Source organism: Labeo rohita, chromosome 20 (assembly GCF_022985175.1).
Source record: "Labeo rohita strain BAU-BD-2019 chromosome 20, IGBB_LRoh.1.0, whole genome shotgun sequence".
Classification (NCBI taxonomy): domain Eukaryota; kingdom Metazoa; phylum Chordata; class Actinopteri; order Cypriniformes; family Cyprinidae; genus Labeo; species Labeo rohita.
Genome location: NC_066888.1, coordinates 16,271,915 through 16,284,045, shown reverse-complemented (window position 1 = coordinate 16,284,045; position 12,131 = coordinate 16,271,915). Strand labels below are relative to the sequence as shown.

Genomic DNA, 12,131 nt, shown 5'->3' with positions numbered 1-12,131 from the left:
GGCATTCCTTTGACTATGGAAATGTTTTATAATGGGCGATATGATCAATCATAGCACATATGAAGGATGGATCTAAGGTCAAACATAAGTCTTTGTTTGAAACCGAGATGAACAGAGGCCTTTATATCTGATCTCTTCAGTTGCACTGTAATGATACTGTTAAACTCTGTAGTCTGCAGAAATGAATGATACTGTGCTGTTCATGAATCATTTTCAGAGATATCGCTCTAAGCACATAAGCCTCGGTTCTGCTTAATGCAAAACTGATGATGCCTCTCTCCTTCATTCGCATTATAAATTAGATAGGACAACGAAGTCTAGACACAAAGTAATGGGAGAGGAGAAAGGGAAACTCAAACTCGGGTCACTTTTTATTAAGGCACTAAGAGAGTGAGACTTGAGTAGAAATTGTAGATCAGACTGCATCTGTGCTGTTTTCCATTGTTTATTCTGTTTATTCAGTTGGCTGACACTTCTGACTGAAGTAACTTGCTGTTATTGCATTGCAGCCTGCTGGTGAAGAGGTAATAAAGGTACCGGATGCTGTTATAACAGTGTGAAATCATGTGCTATCTAAAATGTGATTCATGCATAAAAGCATAGATAATCCAGCAGTCAGTGCTATTACTCTGATTCTCCTGGGAGCCATAAAAGCAACACAACACAGTACAATGCAATAATGCAGGGCTGTTTTGTAAGTGTGGACACGCTGTTTGTAGCGTTGTAATTTAAGACTGTTGTGCTAAGCGGACAAAAATTCACAAAAACGCACATGACATATGGAAGTCTTTGTTGTTGTCAATGATTGCTGTTGAATGTAATTGAAATTCCTAGTGTGAAAACAAAGCGTTTGTTGCAAATGAGCTTTGGCAGTGTTTTTCTAACCTTTTTCACCAATAATAATGAGAATTCATTAACATTAGAGTAAATGTAAAGTTTACACTGCAAGGTTGTCATATAATATTCTCTTCATATAATAGTTGTGTGAAGGTTTTAAAGGAGAAGTTCACTTCCAGAACAAAAATTTACTGACCCCCTTTTCATGCAAGATGTTCATGTTCAATAGAATCTCTCCAAATAGTGGACTTCTATGGTGCCCCCAAATTTGAAGTTGAAAAATGCAGTTTAAATGCAGCTTCAAAGGGCTCTAATGATCTCAGCTGAGGAAGAAGGGTCTTATCTAGCAAAACGATTGGTTGTTTTCTAAAAAACATTACAATTTATATACTTTTTAACCTCAAATGCTCATCTTGTCTATCTTGCATAAACTCTCTGTATTCTGGTTCATGACAGTTAGGGTAGGTTGAAAAACTCCCATCTCATTTTCTTCTCCAACTTCAAAATCATCCTACATTGCTGTTTTACCGTTTTTTGTTAAGGGTGTTTGATCTTCTTTGCATGTTCACTTTGTAAACACTGGGTCGGTACTTCTGCAGCGATGTAGGGTGAATTTGAAGAAAATGAGATGGGAGCTTTTCGACATACCCTAACTGTCTTAAACACAAAGCTAGACAAGCAGGCATTTGAGGTTAAAAAGTATATCAAGTGTCATTTTTTTAGATAACAACCAATTGTTTTGCTAGATAAGACTCTTCTTCATTGACTGGGATTGTTTAGAGGCCTTTGAAGCTGCATCTAAACTGCATTTTGGAAGTTTAAACTCAGGGGCACCATAGAAGTTCACTATACATGAACATCTTGGATGACAAGGGGGTAAGTAAATTATCTGTAAATTTTTTCTCTGGAAGTGAACTTTTTTAAGTTGACTGATTTCTGTGAGAATGTCTTTCAGCTGTTACTTCCGGTTTTTGAATTTGATTGGTCTAATGACTCAGAAACTGAGCTTTACTGATAATGCTAAATACAGTGATCTGTAGGATATCAAGAGTGAGTATTTGTGGTGCATAGCAAATTCTCAACCACATGATAATCAGATATTTGTTGCCTGGATGTAGCAGACTGATCTAACAGTATTAGAGCAAATGAGCAGGAAGAGGTTTGTGCAGTACTTGAGTCACTGGCAGGCAAGACTAATTAGTAGTTGAAAAAGTAGATTCAAACGCTCCCAATACTGCAGGAAAATTTGCTGACAGCTAAAGTGCAGAGACGTGCTGATTTGTATACTAATGCACTCTAGCATAACGGAGCAGATACAGAAAGATGTAATATTTTGTCTCTCACTCCTGAGTGGATAATAACCAAGCTGCACCACAACTGCCTCCCCCATAGCAGCGGCTCGGCTGAAATACTGCCAATTCGTTTGAAAACATTCCAATGACTTCCATTTAAAAACAAAAGATAAGTTATGGAATTTGAACTTCTATCAACTATGTGAAAATGGCTCTAAAGTAATCGTGAGACAGAACTGCTTTAAAGGGATAGTTCACACAAAAACTAAAATTACCCTATGATTTACTGACCCTCAAGCCATCCTACACTGTAAAAAACTATTTGTTGAGTCAACTTAATCTGTAACCTGGCTGCCTTAAAATTTTAAGTTTAGTCAACTCAAAAAAAGTTTATTCAAAAAGTTTATACTTTAAATGTTAAATTATACTAAGCGACAACTTGGATATTTGAGTTGAATCAACTTAAAATTTTAAGGCAGCTGGGTTACTTACCCATCTGTTAAGTTTAGCAAACACAAATATCTAAGTTGTTATTTAGTACAACTTAAAATTTCAAGTTGACTAAACTTTTAGGCAAAAACAATTTAAGGCAGCAGGGTAACAAATTATTTTAAGCTGACTCAACAAATTGTGTTTTTTATTTTTTACAGTGTAAGTGTATATTACTTTCTTCTTTCAGATTAATACAATCAGAGTTATATTAAACAATGTCCTGGCTCTGCCAAGCTTTATGATGGCAGTGAATAGCTGTTGAGATTCAGTAGTCCAATAGAAGTCCAATAAAGTACATCCATCCATCATAAAAAAGTACTCCACACGTTATTGAGAGTGTGGCATTCCAGTGGATGATGTATAGGTCTTAGGCGTAGTGTAAGAAGTACATAAGGATTAATAAAGAAAAATGTTGGAGGATCCAAAAGGAGATTGGATTTTCTTTGCTGTAAACAAAACTTGGTTCTCGCAAGACTAGCATATTCTCACTGGAACTTAAGCCACGCCTACATACTACGTCATCCGATGGAATGCCACTCTCTTGTGAATGCAAGTATGACAGTTAGCCGAAGCTAGAGATTACGTTTTATAAAGTTGTAAATATGGATATTTTTCTTACAAAAATGCATCGATTCACTTCAGAAGGCCTTAACTCCCCAGAACTTTGTGGTGTACATTTTATGATGGATGCACTTTATTGGACTTCAAAATCTCAACAGCCATTCACTTGCCATTATAAATCTTGGAAAAGCCAAGACATTTTTTAATAAAGCTCTGATTGTATTCATCTGAAAGAAGAAAGTCATATACACCTAGGATGGCTTGACGGTAAGTAAATCATGGTAATTTAGATGAACTATCCCTTAAAGTGCTTTTCTTTTAGAATACTACAAAAATTGCAGTCAACATTAATAATTACTGTAAGTGATGAATTACTTTTTCATAATATGTTGAATTTTTTTTTCATAATATGAAATTACGTAAACTATCAAGTATATTAATATAGAAAGGTAAACTTGTTTTAAGTACTGTAACACATTGCCCTAAGCTGTGCTCTCTTGTAAACAAATATATTAGCCTGTAAAGTCACTGACTAAAACATCTTCCATCCTATTTTAGTGTTTGTACACATGAAACTTTCTCACACTGGTGACAGTTTAACTAGGAAGGATCTGTCTCTTTCCAGGTTCTACAGGTTTACAGTTCAGCTTAGGCAAAATGAAAACAGTTTGTCTCCAGTACATGCAATATACAAAAGATTAAAAATACAAAAGAACTCTCTATTCATCAAAAAAGTATTGTTGTTTCCACAAAAAATTCAAGTAGCACAACTGTTTTCAACATTGATATTAATAAGAAATGTTTCTTAAGCAGCAAATTAGCATATTAAAATGATTTCTGAAGGAGTGTGTGACACTGAAGACTGGAGTAATGATGCTGAAAATTCAGCTTTACCATGACCAGAATAAATTATGTTTTAACACATATGGAAATAGAAAACTTATTTTACATTGCAATGATATTTCACAGTCTTACTGTAGTTTTTACTGTATTTAAAACATTAAAATCTTACCTAAAATAAAAACCAGTTATGATCATTATTCTAGAGTGTCTGGCATTTGCCACTCCTGCAACTTTCATCCTCTAAGATCTGTGAAAATGTTTTTTTTTTTTGTATTTCTATATATTGTCTTACTGTTTGCCACATAATACACCTATTTTGCCATTTTTGTACAAACCAGCAGACCTTGAATGCTTAAACATTTGTAACCGAAGATGCATGCAGCACATAAAAATAAATAAATACATAAATAAATAGTGTATGAAAAGGACTGTACAGTGTTTAGAGCACTGTACAGTACTTTGCAGACTGACAACCCGCTGGTGTGTGAATATAGCAGTAGACACCATAACTCACACCCTTACTGGGCTTCTAGATTTTTCCAGTAAGTGTTTAAATGGGCTCAGACCTCCTCAGCTGTTATGGGAGTTTGTGTTTAGCTTGTGTTTGTTCAATCTGTCCATAGAGCACGGACTCAGATTCAGCTGTGAGACGCAGGGCTGGTTTCCCAGAAAGAGCTTTAGAGCAAAGACAGAGACGAACAATCGCTTTGCATTAGGTGAAAACACTCTGGCACAATCAATATCCTGTTTGTGTGTGAGTGCGTGATGGTGCACAGGGGAAGTGGCTTGTTGCTTGAGCCTGTGTGTTATGGCACATAATGGAGTGTAAGAGGAAAATGGATAGAAACAATGGCCAAGATCGGCTTAGAAGAGGTGCATCTCTCTTTGTTCATTCTTTAAAAACCCTCTTCTACATTCTCATTACTCTGTACTTGTTCTCTTCTTCCCATTTAATCCTTTTCACTTGTTTTACTTGTTGCTTCACCTCTTTCTCTTCCCATCATAGTATGTCCTCTGTTGCTTGTCTGCATATAAAAAATCCTCCTCACTCTCTCTCTCTGTGTTTCTCTAGATGAGTATTAGCCAGCCGGTCGAGTAAAGGGTCCCACACATCCCACCTGCAGTCATGAATGGTAAGAACACAGCTCTTTTGTGTGTCAGGGTAATGAATTTTCTTTAAATCACATTATAATTTATCTATCTTTATGTCTTTTAAAACCCATGTGACTTTCTTTCTTCTGTGGAACTCAAAAGGAGATGTAGCAGAATGTCCAAGCTGCTCTTTTCCATACAGTTTAAGTAAATAGCGAACTTAAATTTCTCATAGAGGTCTATATGGCTTCCGACATCTTGGAATATAGTCATATAAACCACTTTTATGATCCTTTTATTGTGCATATTTGTCTTTTTTTTTTGAGCTTGACAGCCTATGTGCCTTATTCACTTTCATTATATAGAAAAGAGCAGCCCAGACAATGTCCTAAATATCTTGTGTTCTGCAAAAGAAAGATTTGGAACAGGATGAGGTTAAATGATGAAGAGTAAATGATGACAAGATTAAATTCTGGTTGAACTACCCCACTAAAAAGGATGAAGAGGCTATGTAGAATAATTTAGACGCAGCTCATTTGGCTTGTGTGCTGAATCACCACAGTGCAGTACATTAGCAGAGCTGCACTGTAAGAAAAACATGAGAGATTCTGGTGATGTAAAATCCTGATCCTTAGTGATGTTGTTATCAGAACATTCACATTTTTTAGATTCAGCTCAGTGTTTATACAGAACACACCCAGTTGAAAGTTGCTAATGACTGCTTCACTATTTATGTAGGGATAGGCTAGTATTTGCCAAACTAAGAAGGATTTTGATAGGTTTTTTTGATATTTGCTACACTTACATAAAAAGACTTTTTGAAATTTTTCTTGAGAAGCTATTTCTGCCAGATCTCAACTTTAAATATAGTTTTGTAGGTGTAATATGTTCATTTTTCTGATGAGATAAAATAAGGTCAAAAGGTCAAAAAGATTTAAGACCTAATAAAATAAAGTCAATTATTTAAATGTTACATTCACCCTATTTGTTTTCTGAATGTTATTGATCTTATAATAAACAATTAATTTTTGATTTTTTTTTTTTTTTTCTTGATTTGGATCTTCCGGTAAAATGTTCTCTCTGGTGGCTTCTCCAATAATTCCATCCCCATAAACCCTAGCCCCCTTTTTTTGTCTTTTTCTTTTTTTACAGTGTATACATTTTGATATGCTTGCATCCAGTAAAAAAAAATCATTTGAACCAAGTCCCTGCCCTACATTTTTTTTTCTTCTCGTTAATCAATTTCACTCAAATATACATCTTAGTGTGGAAGAAAAGATCTGTACTACTGTTCACAATTCTACATTCTTAAGTGATGGTAATTAAAGCATGGTAAATCATGGTAAGCATGGTAAATGCTTTGAATTATACCATCATACTGAATTACTATAATATTACTATAATATTCATATTTAATAGTTTTTACATGGTCTTCATAGAATATCATAGTTTCACAATGTAAAAAGAGTCAACTTAAAAAAATTGAGTCAACTTAAAATAATTTGTTACCCTACTGCCTTAAAATTTTAAGTTCAGTCAACTCAAATACGTTTAGTCAACATAAAATGTTAAGTTGTACTAAGTGAGAACTTAGATTTTTGAGTTGACTAACAAAATTTGGGTTGTTAAACTTAAAAGCTGGGCTTGTTACCCAGCTGCCTTAAAATTTTAAGTTGAATCAACTCAAATATTTAAGATGTTGCTTAGTACAACTTAACATTTCAAATTGACCTTAAACTTAAAATTTTAGAACAACAGATGCTATTTACACTAAGTGCAAATAGCAATAGATTCTATATACTATAGATTCTATTTACACTATGCTAAAATAGCAGGATTTTCTGCTATTTATAATACTTCTTGCAAACAGAAGCAATTATGTGCACCTCAGTATTGTTTTTTATTATAAGACAGTATGCAATAATAACGTAGTGAGTGTAAGTTATAGTTTTAATTTAAATTATTAAATAGCTGCTACCTTATTAGAACAATAAGCCCTCCCTAGACCTAATCTAACCCTAACCGATACTTTTTTTCATGATGATTTCCTGCATTTTTATCGAAAATAAATGGCATTCCGAAATGCTAAAGTTAGCCATAAGGCAGATTCGAACCCGGGGTGATCGCGTCAAAAAGAGTGGCCTACAACTGCACCACAGGAGCTGACATGTGACGATCATCTTTTGTACTGTTGACTAGCTCAATCACACATTGGTGGGCGGAGTTAGTGTAAATAGCCTCTGCCAACAAGGTGGGCTATTTGGACTTAGTGTAAATAGACATTCTGTTATAAAAAAAATGCCACTGGAAATCAATTCATGGGGAAAGTATTGCCCCTTAATGTAAAAATTCATTTTTGACCCTGGTATTACCAGATAAAAGAATGCAATGTAAGATGCTTTGAATAAAAGTGGCAAACAAATTCTATGCAATGAATAAATTCTGTGTCCAAAAATTTGGTTATACCTTTATACTTGTTTGTGAGTGAAATCTGAGGAAGATGCCTTTCAGATGTACTAATTGAGACACCGGTCTACTGCGGTTCAAGTCAGCTCTTGCTAATGTTTTAATAAAATATTTATCTTACAGTCCAAGATAAGCTAGAGAAAGAGAGCAGGCAGGGTGAGTGGAGTTTGTTTAATAATCTTGGGTGTGTTTTGATGTGTGACTTTAAAGCAAAATTGAAGCATTTACTTTTTAGCTACAATTTCCTGACTTTAAGAAAATCCCAAGAGGGATTTTCAGGTCTATTTGTTGATGGCAGCATAAGGGTGGTGTTAAAAGTACGAAAGCTGAGGTTGCAGGTTTAAATACTAGTAGCTGGCTCCTGACATAAGTCATATTTGTGTAAATGGCTGTATGGACTGATGCTAAATTGCTACATCGTTCCAAATAAATGCTAATTTCAGCACTGTGAGGAACATTTTGGATATTTTAGGAATATATGTTTGTTTGAGTTTATTTTGTCTCTGTGAATACTCATTCATTTGTTTATGTATGTGTGTGTAGCGCTTAATCCTTAGCAATTTTGGGAAAGGGTTGCCTCTTCACAGTTTAATCAACCTGGAAGTGCACAATTAGAAAACAGATATTGTTTGCTTGTAATTTTTGGATGTTTTCTATGCTGCTGTAAATTACATATGTCAGTTAATATCTTAAATTTGCGTCGTTGTTTCTGTCTAAGTGCTAAAAAGCAAACCTACTATATCTTCAAAACAGTGAAACCTTACTTACCACTTTAAAAGCTAATTGGGCCTGAATTAGTAATAAACCTTGAGTACATGTTTCACTGTGTGGCCTGGAGGGATCAGAAATTTCCCAAAGGAACACCTGAATACACCATCACACAGACTCCCTGATTCCCACGCTGACACAGTCCGTTGCCACGTTTCAATGTTAGGAGACCTGACTGTGGAACCGTTTGTCCTTGAATACTCTGTGAAATGTAAAAATAGCTGGTTGTTATAGTAGTTAGTGCTGAAAATTTATTTTTTTGTTGTTGTAACGTAGTAGAGTAAGGTTATTTCAGCCGTATTAATTATATATTTTACTCAAAACAGTTCCTGCTTCATAGCTGTGTCCCAACAATTCCACTAAAAATGTAAATATGTCCTAGGTTCTGCTTTTATGCTCAGGTAACATTGAATATCCTTAATGTCCTTGTTGTTACTGCCTCTGGTATCATATGTGTTTCACAATAGAATGACATTGCAGATAAAAATAAGCTGTTGTTTTGGCAAATCAGCCTGTTATCTTAAAAATAAAGGTGCTTTAAAAGGTTCTTCACAGCGATGCCATAGAAGAACCATTTTTGGTTCCACAAAGAACCATTCAGTCAAAGGTTCTTTAAAGAAATATGTCTTTCTTACCTTTTTATAATCTGAAAAACCTTATTTCGCCACAAAGAGCTTTTTGTGAAACAGAAAGGTTCTTCAGATGTTAAAGGTTCTTTATGGAATCATTTAAACAAAAAATGTTCTTCTATGGCATCATGAAGCACCTTTGTTTTTAAGAGTGTATATAGTGTATACAGGAATAACGGCGTTATAAATAAACGTCGATACGAACGGCGTTATTTTTTTCAGTAACGAGTAATCAAACGAATTACTGTTTCCCCCGTTACAATGCCGTTAGCGTTACTGACAATAAAATGCGATGTTACTATAATATTATTATAATATTATCATAATTTTATTTTTATTTTTTCTCTGGTAGTAGGCAGAACTAATGCGCAAAGTACTAGTTGGGCAGAGTAACATGCCCAACACTGATAGTATATCTGTTTTACAATGTAAAATTGTAATTGTTCAGAAATTTTAATTTATTATATTATTATAATCTAGTAGATTATTAATCTACTGATATGACTAGAGTCATGTAAACGAGCATGATTTCAAACAAATGAAATTTAAATTAATTTCTTTATAGCTTAATCTTTTTTTAAAAAAGGAAAGAATTTTCTGAGTGCAACTAGTTTGTTCAAAGCTGGACTTATTGCTTTTTTAAAAGGTAGCTCAATTTTCTTGAAGCAAAGGCTGATTATCACAAACTGTCAAATAGTTTTTATCTTTTGTTGAATGAGCTAAATTTCCATGAAGAAAGACATCACATGATTTCACCGACCCGCACTTAATTAATCATGATGGCCTTTTTCTGAATCTTAGCACTGCTGACAATGCAGGAAACGTGAGCTGAAAGTAGTTTGTTTTCTCCCCAGAGAGAAAGAGAGGCTGAGAAAGAAAGAATGAATAAGAGGGTGTGTTAACATTTGCCCCATTCTTTCATTAAAGGATTAGTTCACCCAAAAATGAACATTTGCTGAAAATACACTCTCCCCCAGGCCATCCAAGATGTAGATGAGTTTGTTTCTTCTTTGGAAGAGATTTAGAGAAATTTAGCATAATTTGCTCACAAATTGATCCTTTGCAGTGAATGGGTGCCGTCAGAATGAGTTTTAAACCGCTGATTAAACATCACAGTAACCCACAAGTAATCCACATGACTCTAGTTTATCTTGTGAAGCAAAAAGCTGCATATTTGTAATAAACAAATTCATTATCAAGACATTTTTAACAGTTGCTTTCTGCTAAAATATACGTCCTTTATTTCTAGATACATATAGATCCCTATATAATATTGCTTTCACTGAGATGGTTTAAAGTTAAAATTTCTTAATGATGGATTTGTTCATGGACTGGAGTCATGTGGATTACTTGTAGGTTATTGTGATGCATTTATCAGCTCTCTGGACTCTCTTTTGACGGCACCCATTCACTGCAGAGGATCAGTGGTGAGCAAGTGATGCTAAATTTCTTCAAATTTGTTCTGATGAAGAAAGAAACTCATTTACATCTTGGCTTGCCTGAGAGTAAATACATTTTCAGCAAATTTTCATTTTTGGATGAACTATTTTTTTTAACCAAATAAAGGCAGCAATTAGCATATTATTGGTACATGTAATTAGTATAGTATATGCACTATTTTTTTCTTTTTACATAGATGTGTATAATGTGCACAGGTATGAAAACAATGTTCTTTCTAGTTGTTTGAAGTAAACCTTGTAGTCAGAGCTGCTATCCAGCTGTATTTTTCAAATCAGGTACTGTCTGCACCTATTAAGAGCAGTGCCAAAACACCAGCAGGTGATAAAAGGCATGTCTTCAGCACTCTGTGTGAAAGCTGTGTTGAGATTGACCCACTTTGAGCATGTTAAGTGCTGCAGGTTGTTATCGGACACTGAGATTTTTTACAGATCTGTGCCTTCTGCCTCTGCTAAGCATCATGGTTTACAATAAATTCTAAATATTTATTAATGGCGCTGTCATTCCATTAAAATATGTAAAATATGCAGACTCTTTCCAGCCAGACATCTCTAATTCCTGGATCACACAAGCCAACAGCCTTTGTCAAAGCAACAGACAATCTCACAGAGAACTGGCAGGAACTTAAAGACCCGAAAGGAGAAAAACAACAGCTGATCCAGGAAGAGATTTGAGAAAGACAGAACACAATAATCCCCAAAAAAAATCTCTTTCACTTTCTCTGCCCCTCTCATTGTCGCAGGTGGTTTTAATATTTGGGCTATAACTCCAGAAGAGAGGGGGAAACATGACAAACAGTTTGACTCTCTGGCTCCCACTCTGGGCTATTTGTCAGGTAAGTCCACACACATCCATAAACTATTATTCATAAGCTGTGTATCAGTAAGATTTATCTCTCTCTCTTTTTTTTTTAAATGTATACTTTTATTCACCAAGGATGCATTAAATAGATCAAAAGTGACAGTAAAGACTTTAGTTTTTTATTTATTTATATTTATTTATATGTCAAGTAATTAGTTATTTTAAACTTTTTTATTCATCAGAGAATCCTGATAAATGTAAGAAAGTTTCCACAGAAATATTAGACAGCATAGCAGTTTTCAACACTGATAATAACAAATGTTTCACATTAGCATAGAATGATTTATGAAGGACCATGTGACACAGAAGACTGAAGTAATGATGCTGAAAATTTAGCTTTGCCATCACAGGATTAACTTACATTTTAAAAATATTAAATGTAAAACAGTTTTTTTTTTTTTTAAGTTCATTTTAAATTGTAATAATATTTCACAATATTATTGTTTTTTACTGTAGTTTTGATGAAATAAATGCAGCTTTGGTGAACATACTTTTTGGTGCTGTTCAAAAGTTTGGGAGCAGTAAGGAGAAAAAAAACTGTAATATTGTAAAATATTATTTCAATGTAAAATAACTGTTTTCTATGTGAATATATTTTAAAATGTAATTTATTCCTGTGATCAAAGCTGAAATTTCAGCATCATCACTCTAGTATTTTGTGTCACATGATCCTTCAGAAATCATTCTAATATGCTGATTTATTATCAGTGCTGGAAACAGTTATGCTGCTTAATGTTTTGTTGGAAACTGTAATACTTTTTTTCAGGATTCTTTAATAAATAAATTAAAAAGAACATAATTTCTTTAAAATAGAAATGTCTAGGAACAGTAT

At 34.2% G+C, this 12,131-nt stretch overlaps 1 protein-coding gene across 1 annotated transcript in view; it reads left to right on the top strand.

Moving 5' to 3' along the window:
- The window catches only part of LOC127183129 (intersectin-2-like), a 59,451-nt gene that overhangs the window by 12,358 nt on the left and 34,962 nt on the right, over positions 1 to 12,131 (top strand). The window contains exons 2-3 of the mRNA XM_051138970.1: positions 5,098 to 5,158; positions 11,181 to 11,273. Coding sequence (XP_050994927.1) covers positions 5,152 to 5,158; positions 11,181 to 11,273 — 100 coding nt within the window. The 5' untranslated portion in view covers positions 5,098 to 5,151. The remainder of the gene's footprint in view (positions 1 to 5,097; positions 5,159 to 11,180; positions 11,274 to 12,131) is intronic.